The 20,404-nt window shown below is 42.7% G+C and overlaps 2 protein-coding genes across 2 annotated transcripts in view; one reads left to right on the top strand and one right to left on the bottom strand.

The window, feature by feature from the left end:
- Positions 1 to 17,117, top strand: SDCBP (syndecan binding protein). Its single transcript, XM_080380409.1, has 9 exons — positions 1 to 157; positions 4,629 to 4,694; positions 7,632 to 7,710; positions 11,362 to 11,471; positions 11,791 to 11,949; positions 13,371 to 13,546; positions 14,770 to 14,941; positions 15,505 to 15,596; positions 16,405 to 17,117. Exons 2-9 carry the CDS (start codon positions 4,644 to 4,646, stop codon positions 16,457 to 16,459), a joined length of 894 nt encoding a protein of 297 aa, XP_080236535.1. The 5' UTR covers positions 1 to 157; positions 4,629 to 4,643; the 3' UTR covers positions 16,460 to 17,117.
- The window catches only part of NSMAF (neutral sphingomyelinase activation associated factor), a 42,215-nt gene continuing 38,528 nt past the window's right edge, over positions 16,718 to 20,404 (bottom strand). The window contains exon 31 of the mRNA XM_080380398.1: positions 16,718 to 19,876. Coding sequence (XP_080236524.1) covers positions 19,782 to 19,876 — 95 coding nt within the window. The 3' untranslated portion in view covers positions 16,718 to 19,781. The remainder of the gene's footprint in view (positions 19,877 to 20,404) is intronic.

Below are 20,404 nucleotides of genomic sequence, written 5' to 3'. Positions count from 1 at the left end.
CCCCTGCCGCCGCCGGGGGAGCATGCGCGGGGCCGCGCCAGTTCCGCCACCGCCCCCGCTCCTCTCATAGCGGCGCTGCCGGGACCCACGGGAGCCGCCGCTGCCCCTTTCTGTGCTGAAGGGCCCCGACGAACGGCAGCCGCCGCCTCGGACGAAGGTACAGGAAGAGGCCGCGGCCGGCTGGCGGGGCCCGGTGCCTCGTGTCCCTTTGTGCGCGGGCCTGGGGCGGCGGCCAGGCCTCGGCGGCGGGGCGGCGCGGTGGGGAGGGGGGGCGGCCGGGCTGCAAGCACGGCGGCCGGGCATGGCGGAGCGGGGAGGGGGCGTGCCGGGGAGGCCGGTGCCGGGCTGGCTTCACTGTGCCGCTGGCGGGGCAGCGTTTGTCCCCGCTCCGCCGGGGAGCCGTGACGGGCTCCTGCGGGAGGGGGCGGCTTCCCGGGGGCGGCCGCTGCCGGGCGAGGGGCGCCCCCTCCCCGAGGGGCTCCTCCGTCCGCGGCCGGGGAGAGCGGCGGGCGAGCGAACGCCAGTGTGTCCGCGTCCTCCGGCGGTCGTGGGCTTGGGGGTGTCGTCCGACCCCGGTCAGCCCCCGGGGCCGTTGCGTGAGGGCCGTGCTTCTCGGGCAGCGCCTGTGAGGAGGCCGGGACGTTTGTAATAACTTCTTTTCAGACAGGCTAAATATTGCGGGGGGTGGAGTGGATGCGACCGGCCTTTTCGGGTAAGCGGGCCGCGCTTCGGGCCTGAAATGGAGGGAGCAGCTTTCGGAGCTAAACGTGTAACGAGAGCAGTCGCTCAGAGGCTAATTGGGTGCGTATCAGAAGGGAAACGCTGAGTTACGTTAGTGGAGGGCTCGTCTTGCGAAACGGTTGCTCAGTTCCTGATGTCTCAGCCTGACCTTCAGGAGGTTTTGCCCCGGATCTGCTTCAGAGGTGAATTTTGGGGTTCCGAAGTGCCTGACGTCTGGAAGTGGAATCCAGTGTTTCAGTACTGGCGTTGTGGGCTGCCGTAATGTCTCCACGGGCCACAGGCAGAAAACACCTGTGGGTGGTGGGGTTTGTTCTGGTTTGGTTTCTTCCCCCTCCCCCAGTACTGACGGCGGGTGCTGCCAGAGACGGCCGGCGCGGGGGCTCGGCGGGGCCCTGTGCCGTGTCCAGCTCCGCGCTTTGACCCGGGCAGCGTGCCCGGCAGCCCGGCTGCTCCCGGCTGTGCCGCCGAGGGCGGTTCGGGATCGCTCCCCCCCGCAGGGCTTCCTGCTGGCAGCCCCAGCCCGGGCCGGGGCCTGGCGCTGCCCTGGGCGAGCAGGATCTGCTGGGTGGGACGAGCTGGCCGGCAGCGGCAGCCAGGCGTTCCAGCCGGGGGCACTGAGAAGTGGGGGGAGTTCTTAGGCCATCTCTCCTGCTCCACACTCTTCCTTTGGGTTTTACTTTTGCTTTCCTAAACGCTTGCGTCCCTCACAAGATGCAGGAATATGGAAATGATCAGGGAAAATGATTCTGATGTCACTATAGGTCTTTAACAGAGAAAAGGAGGTTATAGTGACTCCTGTTTTGTGGTAGCTACTGCCCAGTGCCTCAAGCCACTACAGTGCCTGCTGGAACTCCTGCTTATGCTGTGAATAATGCTGCACAGAAGTTGTGGGGAAGTTCTTCCTGCAATTACTGGTCCCTGACAGTGACAATTGTTTAAAAAAAAATATCATATTTTAAACTAGATACAGTATTTTTGTGGGTCTGGCCTTACCTGGCAAGGGGTATTCGTGTTACAACTGCCTGTGCAGAAATTGCAAATACCATATAGAAAGCTATGAGCTCACTGAATGCATTTACCGTGGTGACAGTTATTCTGGCTGGTTAGTTGGAAAACCAAAACCAATAACTAGTAAGATTACAAGGAGGGAGCTAGCCTGGTGGCTCCTTGGTACCATGGTGAATGCTTGGGTTTGTGAGCCCTTGGCTGGGCAGGGGAGGTGGCTGGGGGCTGTAAAGTGGCAGGATAAGCTGTTGCAGTGTCGTCTGTGATCCGAGAATGAATATATATACTTAGCTTTGCTTGTATCTTTCTACCAAAAGCACTGTGCCTCTGTTTATAAATTAGAGGAAGGTTGAGGTTGCCTGTTGATGACAAATGTCACCACCAGTAATTGTGTACAGACTGAGATTGGTCTGTGGAGTGAAGCTGGCTGAGGAATAAACATGCTGGGGTTTGCGGCGTGGAAGTGTCACTGGGACAAGGGATGCAGCAGACCCTGTGCTGCGCTCCGCTACTGTGCGGATGTCGGAGATCACAGTCTGCAAAATGCTGCTCTTGTGCCCTTTGGTGCCCTACAACAGGGTGATTCCTTTGGGGACACACTGTCCTTTTCCTGCCTGCATGCTGCTGGGGGTGGGCTGACTTCAAACATGTACCGGTGCTTGGACCGGCAGCTGTAGTGTAGAATTAGATGGTGAGTCTGATGCTGTGTCTGACTCGACTGGTGTTAGCAGCAGAATGCAGCATCTGGGCACCACTTACCTGAGCTTTGCTGGACTCCAGCTTGCATTTGCTATTACCTGTTTGGGATGAGCAAGAGCACCAGACTGTTTCAGGTCAATACTGGATTAAAATGGAGCTTTAAACTGGGTTTAAGTATGTATGTTTAATTTATAAAGCTTCTAGGCTTCAACCATGTTTGGTTTAGTTACAACAATTAGTCAAAAATGTCAGTGGCAATTAATTGTTACAACATAACTGGCCGCACGTTCACAGTTTAGGTCTCGATTTAGGGCATGCTTTTTGAAGTTTTATTTGTAGCTTGATATGATACTGGAGCTGTTGAGCGCTCTGCTGAACAAGTAGAAAAGCTGTTGATGAGTTTAGTGTAATACAAAGATGTCTGTTGTGTTACTGCAATATCACATTAGACATCAGTGTATTTTTTTTTTTAAATCACTTAGTATCTGCATGTACAGAAGCAGTAGCTCAAGGATTTGTGCAGTGGTCACTTTTAATCGGGAATTTTTGCTGAATTGCTACACTAATAAGGACCTCTGTTGTTTGGATGAGTAAATGAATCCCCAAACTGGAAGATTTTAATAGAGCTGCCTCACTAAGGGCCTTCTGTAACTTGCAAAGCTGTATCAATCTTGTTGTGTTGTCCCGCCCCGCAGCGCCCCGCACCCCACCCCCACCCCCGAAAATGTTCCCATATGTTGATGTGAAAGATTTTATTATGGTTTTGAAGAGTTCAGCTGACCTAGGTAAGAATGTGAGTGAGCTCTGGAAAAATGGGGTTTCCTGAAGCCTCAGGTGCTCAGCCCTAGCACCAGGCGAACTTCCAGCTCCGCCTTAGAGGATCATGTGAAACGTGGTGTGGGTTTTCGTTTGTTTTTTTTTTTTCCTGGTTTTGCTCCCTTCCCCCCTCCTTGGTTTCCTTTTGTTGTATTACTTCCTGATAAGTTGTTACAGGGCTCTCCCAACATCACATGAGAGCCAGCCTGGAGCCTCTGTGTTTTGAAACTCACTACTGACTGAATCTTGCTGGTTTATGGTCTCTTGGTGCAATTAATGTGCTACAGATGGGCATGGAAGGCAGTTCTTTTCAGTGGCTTCTTAATTAATGTCATGGTTTAACCCCAGCAGGCAACTAAGCATCACACAGCCGCTCCCCCCCACCCTCTCTCCCCTGCCACCCTGCAGTGTAGGGGAGAGAACTGGAAGAGTAAAAGTGGGAAAAAAAACCCTCATGGGTTGAGATAAAGATAGTTTAATGGGACAGAAAAGGAAGAAAATATTGATAATAAAAGAATTGCAATATACAAAACAAGTGATTTGTGATGCAATTGCTCACAACTTGCTGACCGATGCCCATCCACTTCCTGAGCGGCAGCCCCTGGCCAGCTTTCCCCGCAGTTTGTATACTGAGCATGATGTCATATGGTATGGAATATCCCTTCAGCCAGTTTGGGTCAGCTGTCCTGGCTGTGTCCCCTCCCAACTTCTTGTGCCCCTCTCTCACTGGCAGGGCACGAGAAATTGGAAAGTCCTTGACTTGGTATAAACACTACTTGGCAATAACTAAAAACATCAGTATGTTATCAAAATTATTCTTACACCAAATCCAAAGCGCAACACTGCACCAGCTACTAAGAAGAAAATTAACTGTCATAGACGAAACGAGGACATTGGAATATCAGAACTGATGAAGGTGTTTAGATCCTTTAGATAACAGGGTGAAAGCTTCTGCAGTTGTATATAAAATACTGTCCCAGTTGGGAGGAGGAGACTAGGAGGAGATGGTTAGATTTTTTCCTCTTAACCCGCATCATCATTGCATCCTGGCCTCCTAAAGTCTGTCTTTGCAGTGCATCATGTGAAACTGTTTTCTCTGTATAGGCTTTCTTACCATTGAGACTTAAACTTTGACAACGCTAAGTTTATTAGGTAAAGCCTATTACACAAAGGCTATTGCTGATAGTGGTTTAAATGGGTAGTCTTAATTGAATTTGTGCTGTGCCGGGTATCTGTAGTACTAAGACTTGCAGGTCACAGATCACTTATTTAACACTCTATGCCTGCTTGCTTTTTCTTAAAGTTGTAATACTAAGTAAATATCTCTAACTGCTAACCCTGTTGTTTTTTTGCCTCCCCATACCCAGTGAGACTGCATCAAAATGTCTCTCTATCCTTCCCTGGAAGATCTGAAGGTTGACAAAGTTATTCAGGTACGATGGGCTCTAATAAGATGAGTTTTGATGACAATAATATATATCTTGTGATATTTAATCCAGGGAAGGGGAGACTTTTGTTGTAGGTGAGAGTTCATTTTACCATCACACTCTAAAAGGGAAAAGATAAAAAAACTGTTCACTTTGTGATGTTAAATATGATTAATGCTTATTTTACCACTGTTGGGTATATTTATTGTTTTATGTATTCATTAATAGTCATTTGTCTTTATGTTGGAATGTCTAGTTTTTTTGAAGTATAGGTACTTTGTCTTAAATAGACAAACGTGGTCAGTCTTTTCTCATACTTCAGCTCTGATGTGATGAATAGGTGTTGACTGCACTAACAGATCTGCTATTTCACTCCTGGTGTTCAAACCTGTGTCAGAAAACTCATGGTCAGTTGGGCACAACAAAAGAACACTGGGCTCTCTTAGTATCATCTGGCATCACAACTTGTCCTCTTGCTATTTCATGGTAGTGACCAGTTCTTTTAATATTTCCAAGATGCTCACGTTTGTTTAAAACAGTTTATGTATAAGAATATTGGTAGCTTTATTATGAGACAGGATGAGGCTGAAAAAAATACCTGTGCAACAAAACAATGAAAAACATTAATGGATAAAAACTCCATGAGAAATTTGATATGAATGTATTTTACAAGGAGTTTCCTTGATTCCTTCAGCATTTTACTTAGCTCCTGTTCCTATTTCCTAAACTTAAACTGTGTTGCCTGCCAGTTCAAACAGTAGCAATGAGTTATACTGCATTTTAATGTAGCTGCTACTGCTGTCCTTGTCCTTCTCATTGGGAAGCAATTAAGCAAACTGCACAGAACAGCTTATTAACTCTCCTGAGCTGTCCCAAAGTGGAGTGCCTCAGCCTCACCTGTGTTTCTGTGTGTGGGGTGTGCCTCTTGAAGTTGTGGGTGTTATGCTGGGATTTCTCATCGTTGTCTGCCCACCTCACCCCTTTTATCTTACCAAAGTCCTTCATCTACAATCAGGTAATCCTGAACTGGGGGGTGGGGGGGTGGGGGGGGTGCGGGAATAAAAGTACCCTGGAGCCAAGAATATGCTCCTTTGGCCTCTTAATGACCAACTGCTAGAGTTAATCTATTACGTTTATTACAATTGTTAATTGTAACAAGTATGCCATTCCACTTTCACTGACATTTTTCATAGAACCATGGAATGGTTCAGATCAGAAGGGATCTTTAAAGGTCATCTACTCCAAACCCCCTGCAATAAGCACTAACATCTTCAGGTTGGACAGGGCTCTGAGCAACCTGACCCAGCTGATCTTGATGGTTTCCTGGGATGGGTTATCTAGCATCTCTCTGGGCAACCTGTTCCAGTGTTTTGCCACCCTCTTTTAGTTGAAAACCCTTGTTCTGTTGCAATGGGACCTGCTAAGAAGTCTGTCTCCATCTTTCTTACAAGCCCCTTTAAGTACTGAAAGACCACTATAAAGTTTCCCTGAGGCCTTCTCTGGGCTAAGCAACCCCAACCTCCTCAGGCTGTCTTCACAGGAGAGGTGTTCTGTCCCTGTAATCATTTTTGTGGCCCTCCTCTGGACCTGCTCCAACAGATCCATGTCTTTCCTGAAGAGCTGAGCAGACGGGGAGAATCATCTCCCTCAACCTGCTGGCCACAGCACGTAGCAAAGGCTAAATTATTTGCCTCTCCCAAAAGGTACATTACAAAAATGCTGTTTCTTAAAATACGTGTCTGAGAGCAGTATTAGGAGAAAAGGAGGCAGCGTACTGAAAGATGAAGCCTGTATCCAACACAAATGTGTGAGATTAAAATGACTGCTGTTTAAAACAACATACTTGTTACATTAAATATTCTAACCTGTTCTTCTTGTCTAACATTTCAATTGAAGGCTATTCTTCTAAATACATGTGGTACTGATAAATGATGAGTCATTCTTGCTCTGAAACATTTTCTAAAAACAACTTCCTGGAGAGTACAGGACTATGAGGTCTTCTATTTTAAGCGTGATTTCCTTAAAAATGTTAAGTAATTTGACTGTCACATTGTGTTAGATGATTTGTGTGTCCTGTTCAGTGTCAGGTTTCACTATGCATTTACCAATTTCACCCCCACCCTCACCTTTGACGTTCAACCTCAGGAGAGCTATTGGTATAGCTGTTTCCATCACACTTAACAGGCCTTTCTAAGGCACTGTTTTTCACTGATACGATTACACAAGGCCAAAAATTAGTAGCTGAGGTGTTGAGAAGGAAGGAAGGAAGTTGGCTTACTTTATTTTTAACTTATATTGTATTTATTAAATACAATCTCTATATTTGTGAGTCAGTAAGCAATACAGAAATTAAGCTTAGTGTGTTTGCTGTAGTGGCAACTTCTGTTTAAAAAAAACAAAACAATTTGATAAGTTCCATTTCTTTCAGAAGGTATTAATCTAGTAGTGTTGGGTTTTGTGGAACTTGCAACATTTAAGGGACCGTTGTAGAACTCATGAAGAATGTCTGTAAATGACAAAGAGGTAGAACAGCTGCTATCCAGCTGGAAAAAGTAATTGCAAAACACTCTACCAAAGTTCATACCTTGAAACTTAAAAGTTACAAAGCTTTGTCAGCCAAGTTTAATGTGTCTTAAGGCTCTCTAACTTCCTTGATGACAAAAACAGAACAGGTTGACGGAAAAGCCTTTCTGCGTTATTACTGTAGCCTTGTCTTTGAGGGAGATACAAGTTGATCTACTGAAGTACTTTGATACTACTACAGCATATTGTATTGAAGTTATTTATTTCAAAGAAAAACATGTGACTTCAGAACTTCAAGATGAATAGTAACTAGTGTGTACAAGAAAAAAACACACTTAGTCTTCAGCCTGGGTAATAAAGTTGTAATAGACTTTTTTTTTTCTTGTGCAAGATAACTTATGTGAGTGTCTTTGCTTTTAGGCTCAGACAGCCTTTTCTTCAAATCCAGCTAATCCAGCAATCTTGTCTGAAGCGTCTGCTCCTATTCCTCACGATGGAGGTAAGCTCATGTGCTGTATAGTATCCTAATGTTGTGGAATGCAGTTATGAAATACTAAAGTTAACAGTACAGTCAAAAATACCTATATATATGTAACCCTATTTATGAAAGGTGAGACTGTGCCTTTTTGGAAATGCCAGCACCCACCTTGGTGAAGTGTTATAGGAGTCAGAAAACAGTGTTTGCTTATAAAAGGAAGTTGTGGCAAACACTAACTCTTTCCTTTTCCAAGTAAGCCTAATGTAACAAGGTTTGCTGTTGGTACCATTTGAGCTCTTTTAAACTCTGACTCAAACACTTAGTTTTCCTTATTTATCACATGTATATTTGTAAGCTTTAGAGGGCAGCATGAGACTGTCTTTCTTCTCTGTATGAGGTTGCTTAAGCACAAACACAAATCTTTTTCAACAGAGAAGAGCCCAGTGTTATAAACAATAACAATTAAAACAATTTTATTTGGGGTTCAATCAATTTAGATTGAGAAACAATAAGCAAAAACAGCGCTGGGTGTGCGGAGAACTAAATTAGTTCCACCACAGGCACACCTGAGTCCTAAAAGCAGCATCTTTTCTCCCCGGATCCTGACCAATCTCTTCTTGCCGGATGTTCATCCCGTCCCGCTCTTTCCCCATTGGGTCGTCAGGGTACGCCTTCTCCTCCTACTGGCTCTCCTTTGGCGCGCTTTTTTCAAATCTCAAGGTCTTTGTCTCCTTTGGCTGGCGTTTTCCTTATCTCCCTTGTCGGGCTTTTCCAAGCAGCGATTGCCTCAGGGGAAGGGGAAGCCATCACGTTGTCTTAAAGGAGAACCACACCTGCCCACTCACCACAACTGCGATACAGGTCCCAGATTTACACAGGGTACAACAATTGCACTTATCACAGTACATTCTATTTTTGACATGAATCATGACTGCGTTTATCACACCAGGAAGGTGGAACTTAATCTTACCATGTTATCAACGTAAAGCTTTATCAAGATAAAGCATTAGGCGAGATCTAATGCTGAATGACCTGGGAGTCCTGGGGGACAGCAAGCTGGCCATGAGCCAGCAGGGTGCCCTGGTGGCCAAGGAGGCCAAAGGGATCCTGGGGTGCATCAGGAAGAATGTGGTCAGCAGGTCGAGGGAGGTGATCCTCTGCTCTGCCCTGGTGAGGCCACATGTGGAGTGCTGTGTCCAGTTCTGGGCTCCCCAGTTCAAGAGAAACAGGGAGCTACTGGAGAGGTTCCAGTGGAGGGATATGAAGGTGGTGAGGGGACTGCAGCATGTCCCTTATGAGAAAAGGCTGAGAGGGCTGGGCATGTTTAGCCTGGAGAAGAGAAGACCGAGAGGGGTCCTTTATTGATGCCTAGAAATATCTCAAGGGCAAGCGTCAGAAGGACAGGGCCAGGCTCTTTTCAGTAGTGACCAGTGGCAGGACAAGGGGAAATGGGCACAAACTGAAATGAAAGCAGTTCCTTCTGAATATGAGGAAGAACTTCTTTCCTTGAGGGTGACAGAGCCCTGGCACAGGCTGCCCAGAGAGGCTGTGGAGTCTCCTTCTCTGGAGACATTCAAAACCCACCTGGACGCGCTCCTGTGCAACCTGCTCTGGGTGAACCTGCTTTAGCAGGGGCTGGACTAGATGATCTCCAGAGGTCCCTTCCAAACCTGACTATTCTGTGATTTGTACCTACTTCTCCTCCTTTTCTCCCACAGACATGTACATCCATGAAGGTGCACAAGTATGTTTGAGGTCAGAACTCTGGGTTAGTGAGTTATACTTGGTCTAAAAAGCCTACAGCCTCTAACCAGTATGACCAGCAGCAGTGCTGGAACAGCTGTCAACAATGCTGGTGGATCAGATTGTAAAGCTTGGTGGATGTAACTTTGTCCCCTGTTCTCCTGTGGGTGCTGGTGTGTTTAAGATGACTTTTAAGGCAGGGGTTTGTATAGCTGACCAGAGTGCTGCCTCTTGTAGATCCCTTCTGGAGTAGATACTTACCTGGCTTAACTTCACCAGACCAGTTTTGAGTTAGCTTCAGCACTCCCTTCTTGGCAGCGTTCTTTCTGGTGTCCAGAGTTTGAATTTTCCAGAAGTTTTTGTGTCTGCCGGCCAAATGACAGAACTTTGATATCAACTTGTGCACTAATTGCTCAAGACCTGTGCGTAGCTAAAGAGTGGTTAATAATTTAGTATATCCCAAATGAAGGGAGGCCTACACAATCTATAGGATGTGCCAAACCCACCAAGAACCCTTCTGTTCTGGGAGAGGCAGGAGAATATACAACATCAAGAGCTTTTGGATGTGTTCTGCTGTTTGGAGGTGTCGGTTTTGAATGAGAATGTAATACAGCGAGCAAAGATGCATCTTGTGTTGTGGTCTTTGGTGAAGAACAGAAGAGAAAAATGGAGTAGCTGCAGAAGTCTTGTGCAGCGTTAATTGTATATAATCCTAGGGGCTTTAAAACACAAGGAAAAGTAGAAAGAATATTCATTGAAAGCTTGTTAACCAATATTGGTGAAACTACAGGCTGATAGATAAATCCTGAAATAAGATCAGACTGCTTTCATGTGAAGCAGTGTGCAAACATGACCACTGAAAGTATTAAGGAGCAAAAAAGTCCCCAGTTTATACTGGAATTCACCTTGCAATGACCTTTGTTCTGTCCCAGAAAAGTTACTTTCCGTTCTGGTCAAATGTAGATTCTTATAATAGCTTTATATGTAATAGTTTTATACACGTACCCATAAACAAACTGGGGAGCCTCCTTGCTTCCACGGCCGGCCAGCCCTTGCACCACCTCGATTTTCAAGTAGCCTGTTCTGTCCCCACCAATTCAGTGAGAACAGCAGGTGGACTCTCAGAAGAGTTCTTCTAGCTGCCACTTGTTAGTAGCACCAGTTAATCTGTGGAATGTCAAGAGCAGTATCAAGCTTATTTCCAGAGTGGTTTGACTCGAGGTCTGACAAGTCTGTCGGTTTAACTTCCTTTCCTCCCACTCCTTTCTGGTGTAGAGGAATCTTCTGCTGGGTATTAGGGGCCGTGTTTGTTTTGTCTTGTTCAGAAGCGTGTCTAAAACCCCTTCAAAGCTATGAGGAAATGACAGCTACTTTATGATGACTGATACAGCAGACTGTGCTGTGGACCTTACAGCCGGGAAGCTGTCTTCTGCAGAAACTGCCGTGCCTGGGATCTGGAATGTCCTTGGCATGGCCGTCTTCTGAGAGTGCTGTCTTGCACTTGCTGGAAGGTCGCTTTGTGTCTGTGTGCATTCTCCAGCATACCTGGTTTGGGGGTGGGAGGGGGAGTAGTTCCCCACTAATTGCCCAAAAGCTTTGGAGCAAGGGTGTGTCTTTATGGAGGGCAGCCCAGTGTTGGTTTTGGAATTTAGCACCATGTGTCTAATGTTTGTGCCCTAAAGGATGAATGGAGTAACTGAACGTTCTCTGTAAGCTCTTCATCTCAGAAGTGCTGCTGGTTACTCAGCTAAACTGGACTACAATAACAGCCCTGCTCCAAGTGTGTCTTCCATTGTAATTTTCAAATTAATGCGTTACAAAAGCACAAGATCTGTTGAAGTAATTATACATGTGAAAGCAGTAACTGCTCGTTCTGTTAAACCAACAACTGTAGTGATGGAGTTTTTTTGTTTTGTTTTTCTCCTATAGGCTTATACCCCAGACTGTATCCAGAACTGTCTCAGTATATGGGCCTGAGCCTCAACGAGGAGGAGGTGCAGAGAAACTTACCGGTGGCAGCAGCTGCTCAGCCACAGGGTGTAAGTACCAGTCAAGCATGTTTCGGCAAATGTATAAAGACTAAATGTATATCTAGCATTCTAGAGAGTAGATTACTATTTATTTGTTTTGAGTACCATACTTGACTGATAAATGAATTATTTTGACTAACAATACCTATTTTAATCTGGTCTTAAACCAAGCACTATATTTCCAGTGTTGGGGTTGGGGAGAGAGTGAAGAGAAGCAGGTGTTATGAATTAATTTGTGTGGGTTTTTTTAAATATCACTTCATATAAACTGACATATACCTACTTTAAAAAAGTTGAAACTGTTGTCTGGTTATTTTGTTTTAATCAGCAACTCGTAACACGACCTTCTACTAATTACATGGTAGCTCCAGTGACTGGAAATGATATTGGAATTCGCAGAGCAGAAATTAAGCAAGGCATCCGTGAAGCAATTTTATGTAAAGACCAAGACGGCAAAATTGGACTTCGCCTTAAGTCTGTTGACAATGTAAGTATAGGAGCTTGCTTTTGCTTATACAGATATTAACGCTGGATTAAACTAGTAGTGAAGTTAGTGTATGGTCACAAAATTGTCTTCTATATAATGCTTGCTTATCCTTTATTTGGATTCTAAAATCCTTCATTAGATCAGTACCTAGATTTCCAGCTATCTGGACTAGGATCTGAATTTACAGTGACAATTTAACTTCCGTGTGTTTTGTAACATCTGAAAAATCCTTGTAAGTTTGGTTGGGTTTTTTTTTCCCCCACTTCACAGCATGAAATTGTCCTTGCAGAACTGCTGTGATACTTGTTAGCAGTTCAAGACTTCTTGTCTCAGTCTTTGTGGAAACACTGAGCGGTACTTAAAGCTCAGCAGTATGCAGAGAACTGCCCATGGCTTAAAGTAGCTCCTCTTATAGATTCTTGCAGTGTGTTGCTGGTGAGAAAAGTAAGGATAAGGGTGGGTGTCATCTCACCTATATGTAAAGAGTAATTTCAGAGTAGCCTTTTTTTTTTTTCAAATTTCCCTCAACATGAACATAGGCGCAGGGAGATCCTTAAATCTGCTCAGAAGCTTCTGTGTTTCAGTGTTGTTTGATTCTCAACATGGAAAATGCTACTTTGAGTGTTTATTTTTCTCCCCTTGGGAAGGCTATTTAATTTGATTGTTTAAGAAAAAAATGTACTCAAGATTTCATATAAGGTTAAAATGCTTTTTGTAGTTCTTGTAACGCAAGAAATGCTGATGTTTTCTTAGAGTAGATGTTTTTCTTATTTTGTTTGTGACACCTCCATCTCAAAGGTATTATCTACAGTTTGCCTTGATATGCTTTACTTGGTTTTCAGGGGTACTTTGACTAGAAATAGTTTTTTAACACCTTGGGTTTTTTAGAGGTGCTAGCAAGTCACAACAAATGGGATTGTGAAAGAAGGAAAAATCTGCAACAGAGTTCCTAGCATTGCTGATTTATTCTCCAGCAATATATAGACTTAATGTCTGACAAAGGAATTGTTAGTTAAATGTAGAAGGAGATACGCAAGTTTACTACTGGTCTGTTTTGATCCAGTTCAGATTTCTTGTTAAAGCAGAATAATATTTACCCCTTTGAGTAAGGCTTTAATGTAATGTTTGTCTTTTTTTTTTTTAATGTTTAGAGATCTAGCCAGAACAACTTGCCCACTTCTGAATTTTATTTTAGCATTAATTATCTGTCAGTCTCTTAAAGACATCTATAAACAGGTTGAAATTTCAAAAACACCTCTTAAAGTGATATAGTTAGCAAATTCTTCTGTCTTTTTGGTTTGTATTACATAGAGAATGGAAAAGCTTAAAGGGCTGTGTGTTATGTCACTGGTCTTCATCTTTAGGGAAGAACTTCCTTTTTTTTTTTTTTTTTTACACCCCCTTTTTATCCTCTTTTGTAGGGTATATTTGTCCAGTTAGTTCAGGCAAACTCTCCAGCATCCCTCGCTGGTCTGCGGTTTGGAGACCAAGTTCTGCAGATCAATGGTGAAAACTGTGCAGGATGGAGTTCTGATAAAGCACATAAAGTTCTGAAACAAGCTTCTGGAGAAAGGATTTCGATGATCATTCGGGACAGGTAAAGCCAACTGCAGATGTGGACTGTCATTGTCCATCTCGGAGTAGTAACTCTGTGGGGATTGGGTCTCTCCTTGCTTGAGCAGGACTGTGGGCATAATAGAATCTGTTTGTCCATGTACTTCAACAGTAAAGATACTCAGAAATGATCCCTTTTGTGGGGAACAGTCAAAATGGTTATTAATTTGTTATACCTCATCGTGCCCGGAGTGTGCATGGGATACTTGCATTTTCCAAGGTAAACTAGTGAGTGATCGCACAAATCAAACTTAAAACTCTGAATTCAAGAGTTCTGTGCCTTTTTTTTTCAGACACAAATTGACTGTTGCTTATACTAACTGAAAAGATGGTAGCAAAATACTTGCTATGTTAATGAATACATTTGCGTTTTTATTTAGCATGATACTTTTCTTGTGAACTGTTCCTTACGTGTGGATTAATGTTAGTTTTGCTAGAAGTATACTTGAACAATACAGATATTTAAATAATGAGCTCGTAGCTATTTGTATGTAGTAATAATAGGTCAGATTCAACAGAAGGTCTGTAGGTTATGAGAAAATGGATGGTATGACTAGGTACATGTCCTGAAGCTTTTTCAATGTTCATTTTTAAGAACCAAGTTTGACTCGGTGGAGGGAATGCTGCTTCCATTGGTGCAGCTACTTCTATCCATGTATTGAATCAAACTACTGCAAGCAGTAGATTCCCTGCTCTGTCTACCACTCCTGTGCCCAACTCCTCACCCTCTTCCTGGATTTACTAGCTTTTTTTTAAGGCACAACTTAAATGTTTATGGTCTGTAAAGCAGTAGAAATGTTGGGGAAGCCTTGTACTCCAGAATCCTGTGGTCTGCCTATAACTGTTAAAACTGCCTGTGCTATTTTATCTACTTTGTAACATTTGTAGAGAACGCTTAATTTTTGGTGGATGTTTGTGTGTGGTGGTGGGTGGGTTGATGTTGTATGCGATTTTTGTGTTACTATTGATCCAGATGGTGAAATGCCTGTAGAACAGGGAAAACATATAAGGTTTATAAACAAGTATATATTAATATCACAATACTAACAAAATCAAGTTAAACCCAACTACTTTTCGTTGTAGTTGATGTGTAAGTCTTTTAGAGTACAATTACCTTTTGTAAGTCAAGGTTGCTGAAATACTGTGTGGTTCTTTCTGTGGCTTAGTAGACTGAAAGAATGGTTTTGCATTTTAAATGTCTTCTAGGCCTTTTGAACGAATCATTACTATGCATAAGGACAGCACAGGGCATGTTGGTTTCATATTCAAGAATGGAAAAATAACCTCCATAGTGAAAGACAGTTCTGCTGCAAGAAATGGACTTCTTACAGAGCACAACATCTGTGAAATTAATGGCCAGAATGTGATTGGATTGAAGGTAAGATAAGCAGCATATGGTGGGTGTGGGCAGCTGTGAGTTTGTGTGTGTATAGTAACAGTCTTGGAGATGGCAATGGATTGTAATATATTGTTTAATGTTCATAAAATCAGTCAGTCATGAAAGGTAACAACTTGCTTGGAGAGAAATGTGTATTTTGAGGCTTCTTTGCAGTTCTGTATCTGTAGGCAGGGCAACACATTCTCTTCCTCTCTGCCCCTACCTGGCTAGGCTGACCCTCAGTTTTTATCTTTAATCTGACTTTGCTGGCAAAACAAAGAATAGGCTTCTCTTCCTGCCAGCCTGTGTCAAACTCTAGTAGGAATTCTGTGTATAGTGTCTGTATCCCTTCTCTAGGCAGTTTGTACTAGTGATAATGTGATAAGCAAACATCTATGAAGTGGTATTGCAGGTTCAGTGATTTGCCCTGAAGGTTAAATACTCCACGCAAGGAGTTGTGGGTCTCTTTAAGCTGCATGAAATGTCTAGAAAAAGCTCTTGAACAGCTGCTTTATTAGTCAGCTCAAGTAATGTTGCTCATATGACTTATTGTTTAATAACAGGATCCCCAGATTGCAGACATCTTGGCAACAGCTGGAAATGTAGTGACCATTACTGTCATGCCTTCCAGTATTTATGAGTATATAATAAAGAGGTAGGTAATAAACAAAGCAAAGAAGCCGTGGTGTTAATTATAATCAAGTTGACAGTGACTATTTTTCTGTAGGTTAAATAAAATGTACTCATGCTAACACTTAATTAGAAACTTAACATGAAGACTGGAGAGGGGGTGGGAGGAATCTGAAAATTTGCTTCATCTGATGTTTTACTCAAACTGGTGTGTTTTTGTTGTTTTTAAACTAGTCATGTGTTAGTGATGCTTGTTTGCCTTCTCTTGAAAATGCCTTTTCTAAATGTAATTTGACTAAGACTTGAGTTTCTGAGAACTTTCAAGTACTTAAGTAACACAAATATTTGTTACCTTGTAACTAAAACACTGCTCCTAGCGCAACTAACTCCGGTGACCTACACCTGACTCTTGGCAGGATGGAGGTTTTTTTCTAATCCTTTGGCAGCAGTGGCTTTCTACATCTAAATCTCTCCTTCAAAAATGTTTTTGAAGCTGCTAGAAATTAATAATGCTTTAGGTATAATTGAGTCTTCCCCCTGCCCTCTTTCTCTCACTTGTGGTGCTACTCTGCTTGCACACATGCCCACATCCTGAAAGATGGCTGTACCACAACTCTGTTACTAATAAAAACATTGAGTATCGTGGGCTTCCCTTCTGTGTGTGCAGTTTGGTGCAGCTCTCTGTAGCAACGTATTTGTCAAAAATAGTGGAATAAAAGGCCAACTTTGAAGTAGTTTTAAAGGGCTGGCAATGACAGAGGGACAGTGATCAGAAGCTTTAGTGGTCTTCTGCAGTTGTCTTACAAAACTGAATGTCTTTTCCTTTTCTTTAGGATGGCAACTAGCATTATGAAGAGCCTGATGGATCACTCCGTTCCTGAAGTCTAAACTTGCATCATGTATGTGTGTGTACATATATATAATGATAATTCCACTAAACTTGGGCTATTATACTCAGTGATTTTTTTTCTTCTGCACATGAGCCTTTCTGGAGGCTAAGAGAAGATATGCTGCATCAAGCATTTGCATCTATAATGGCTGGGAATGTTACAGTTCAACATATCTTGTTTATTCACAAACTGTAAAACTTGTAGCCTTATATGCTTGACAAATGTGAAATTCCACTTGTTATGACTTCTCTTCGTAGGTCTTTTGGTTTACTACTACTATAAGCCATTGCAACTAAACCAGATATCACTTGCGAAGTCCCATGTTGTTACCTAGGACAATGCTGCGCTTTGTATGTCTAAGACGAATGAGTATTTTTACTGCTTTCTGTTTGCAAGAGTAGATCTGAAATAGCATATTAGAAGTATGGCTAGTACTAGTTAATTTTTGTTCTAGTAAATACTGTTTACACAGGAATGCCAGTTAAGCTGAATATAGCTAAAGGCATCATTCAGTAAGCGTATTAAATAAAAGTAGTGTACAGATACTCAATATCTTTTTATTACTTGTTATACAAATTGTAACTAAAATGCTTATCTCTTGCCTTAACCATGTTCTTAAGGATTCAGAAGTAACCAAATAAATGACTGAAACTTTAGATCCTCTGTGTGTACATACTTAAGATGAGCTAAGACCAGCTTGTTGAGGCCAGTTTCAGCCAACAACAAAGACATAGGAAATACAATTTAAAGTAGTCTTCTAAATAAGCTTACTGCCTACAACGCTGAAATGTTTTGAAAGGGTAGATCTAGGATAATTTAAACAAGATCTGTGTAACTCTTCCCATACATGGCATGGCAGCCTAGCTGTTCTACAAGATGTACTGATTGTATAGATGCAACTTTATTTTAAAACTGTTTGCAGCTGACTGGGTGTACTGGGTCTGGTTGGGATGGAGCTAACTTTCTTTGTAGCAGCTGGTCTGTGCTGTATTTGAGACTTGTGACTAAACCAGTGTTGATAACAGCCATGGGTTTGCTACTGCTGAGCAGTGCTTGCATGGCATCAGGGCCTCTTCTGCTTCCTGCTCTGTCCCCTGCCCCCAGGGGGTAGACTGGGGGTGACCAAAAGGCTGAGAGGGAACATAGCTGGGACTGCCAACCCAAACTGACCAAAGAAAGAGAAATGCCATGTGGCTTGACACCATGCTCAGCAATAATCTGGGGGGAGTATTTTCAAAGTAGTTGTTGCTTGGAGACTGGGCATCAGTCTGCTGGTGGGATGTGGTAAGTGATTGCCTCTGCATCACCTTTATTTTTTTTTCGCCCTCCTTTTACTTAGTAAACTATCTTTATTGTAACCCACAAATTTTCCTAATGACAAAAGAGTCTAGTGTGCCCAAAATCTGGGTAAGACAGCATCAAGAAAACAAGTGTGAAGGTGCATAGCATACTGTTGCTCAGGTAGTTCTTTTGTGGTTTTCAAACACACTGGCATATAACTTGAGTTGCAAAATTGCACATTAGCAGGTACAGAATACAAAAATAGGATGTGCTGAAAGGAAAAAGGAGTTACAGTGCACCTCTTAAACTCAGGCTTGTGCTGTAATGCAGAAAACCAAAGCCTTGGGGGCCAGGGACAAAATACAACAGGGTGGAGGTAAACAAGCAATGACAGGCATGCTTGAAACACCACATAAAAAGCTTTTAACACAATCCAGAAATGACCCAAGACATTTCCAGGCAAGTGTAGAATGTGATTTTCTATCTCTCCTTTGCCTACACAGAGATTTATTTGGGGAAATATAAATACAATGAAAGGTGAAGGATCAGGGCTCATGCTAAATATCCTGCAGGAAGACTGGTAACAGCAGGCACAGGTGATATGGCTTAATACTTTGTCACATGTGCCTTCACCACACATACTCATTGATTACATAAAGATTCAGTTATTTGCTAAGCCAAGTGAGTAAAGCAGCTGAAATACCAGTTTGCTTTGACATCATGCTACTACCTTACTGAAAGGTAAGTTCAAACTCCAGCATAATAAAAAAAATTGGGAGACTGAGAAAACAGCACCTAACCATAAAACAATTGTTTTACAATGCCAGAGAAACACCTGTGCCCTGAAACAGGTGTTTTGGTATCAAAACCAAGGCAGGATATCTATAGACAAAGGGCCAGCTGAACATAATTTAGAAGAATGCTTGGACTGGACACATTGACAGGCCACCTTAATACCAGCAGTAAAGAATACCATCAGAGAAATAAATATTGATCTTAGGTCATACTGGGGCAACATCACAACTACTTGTTGCTGTAATAAGCCACTTAAAGACTATTTCAAGTCTAGTTTCAGAACAGCTTATTGCAGGAAATCATATCTTAAGTCCTACAGAGTGTAAGCCTAGTACAACACTGCTTTGTCACTGGGTTAAGACAAGAAGGGACTGGATAAACACAGGAGCTGTAGCTCTGTTTAAAGGCTCTATTTAAATTCCATCTCAAAGATTGTATGAGTTGAAAGAAGTTGAGAACACCAAACAAAACAGGACAATGCTTAAGATTAAATATTTAGAGAAGGACAGCAACAGAAATGATAAAAGGCAGTAACAGCAGCTCCTAAAACTAATTTCAGGTCCATTATTAGGGGAAGACTGATATCAATACATTACATGTGTTCTCTGTTAAGAGGATCACTTCCTTTCAGGCTAATATATTAATGCTGTTTCTCAACAGGAAAAAACAATACAGAGTATGTTCTTATTCTCTATGCCTTTGCAAATAGCCACCTTTAGACTAGACAGTAGACTAGACTGACCACTGCTCAGGACAGCACCTCCTTGAGTGTTCGAAGTAGTATTTAGCACTGTATGCATCGTCACTAGGAAGAAAGGTTGCCTACACAAGAGGTACATACATTATGTCATGAGACATGGCACTAAGCTGCAAGCATTCTTAAAGACTTAAAGTTATTGCGAATGTTTCCTCTTTGAAATCTGTTCAAACAGCAAGGTGTGATTCATTCTATGTAAATTAAACAACAACTGCAAAGACCTCTTTAGTTACAAAAAATAGGTCTTTAATTTCATCTCAGATACCATTTTAGACAAGCATTTTCAGTACAATAGTCGATGAAAAACAAATGCATACACTATGGAAGTTAAGAGCTCTCAGTGAAGTTACCATGACATAGAAAGTCATAGCTGAACAAAGCTTCCTATCTGGTTGAACTTCAGCAGCCATCATTGCACAGAGTTAAGTTCCTTTAAAAGATTTGGTTTAAAATAAGAGTTCATTTAAATGTCTGGAGGGAAAGGCACTTAGTATTGCAGTTTCCAGAACATGATTTGTTTGTCTTCCCCTCCTGTAATAACACTGTTGCACTGTTCATTCATCCACATGGACATTACAGCACCTGAGGAAAAAAAACCACCAAAACCAAACAAAAAAGTAAATCCAAATGCAAATAAAAGTGGTAGTTGAGAGGATGGAACAGATCTTTTTAAGAGCGTTTAGGATTGTATGATCGTTAGTTTGGATTACATCAACACCACATATACCAAGAACAGTTTTAGTAGGCTTCCAGCTGGCTGCTTTTATTCACACTAACAATCTCACCCTACATTGCCTCAGCTGCCCTGGGGTACTTGAGGGACAATGTCAATTGCCGTGTAGAATGCAGAACGGCACACTGGCAAAAGGATTCATAGGGATAAGGGGAGGAGGTTTCTTCAGAAAGTGAGATTTTTCACGCCGCCATTTGGACTTCTCGTATTAGAAGTGTATTCACATCTTCCAGCATATGCTTAGAAGCTCACTTCTAAAGCTTCCCCTAGGTACAGAACGATCTCTACACACATCAAGTTCCAGAGTACAAGCTCATAGTAGGGAAGTTTGAAATAACCATTCAGGAAGGCAGCCATAAAACCGAAGCTGAATAAAA

Source organism: Falco punctatus (assembly GCF_963210335.1).
Source record: "Falco punctatus genome assembly, chromosome: 3".
Classification (NCBI taxonomy): domain Eukaryota; kingdom Metazoa; phylum Chordata; class Aves; order Falconiformes; family Falconidae; genus Falco; species Falco punctatus.
The sequence above is the reverse complement of the archived record's forward strand: the minus strand, read 5'-3'. Positions and strand labels throughout refer to the sequence as shown.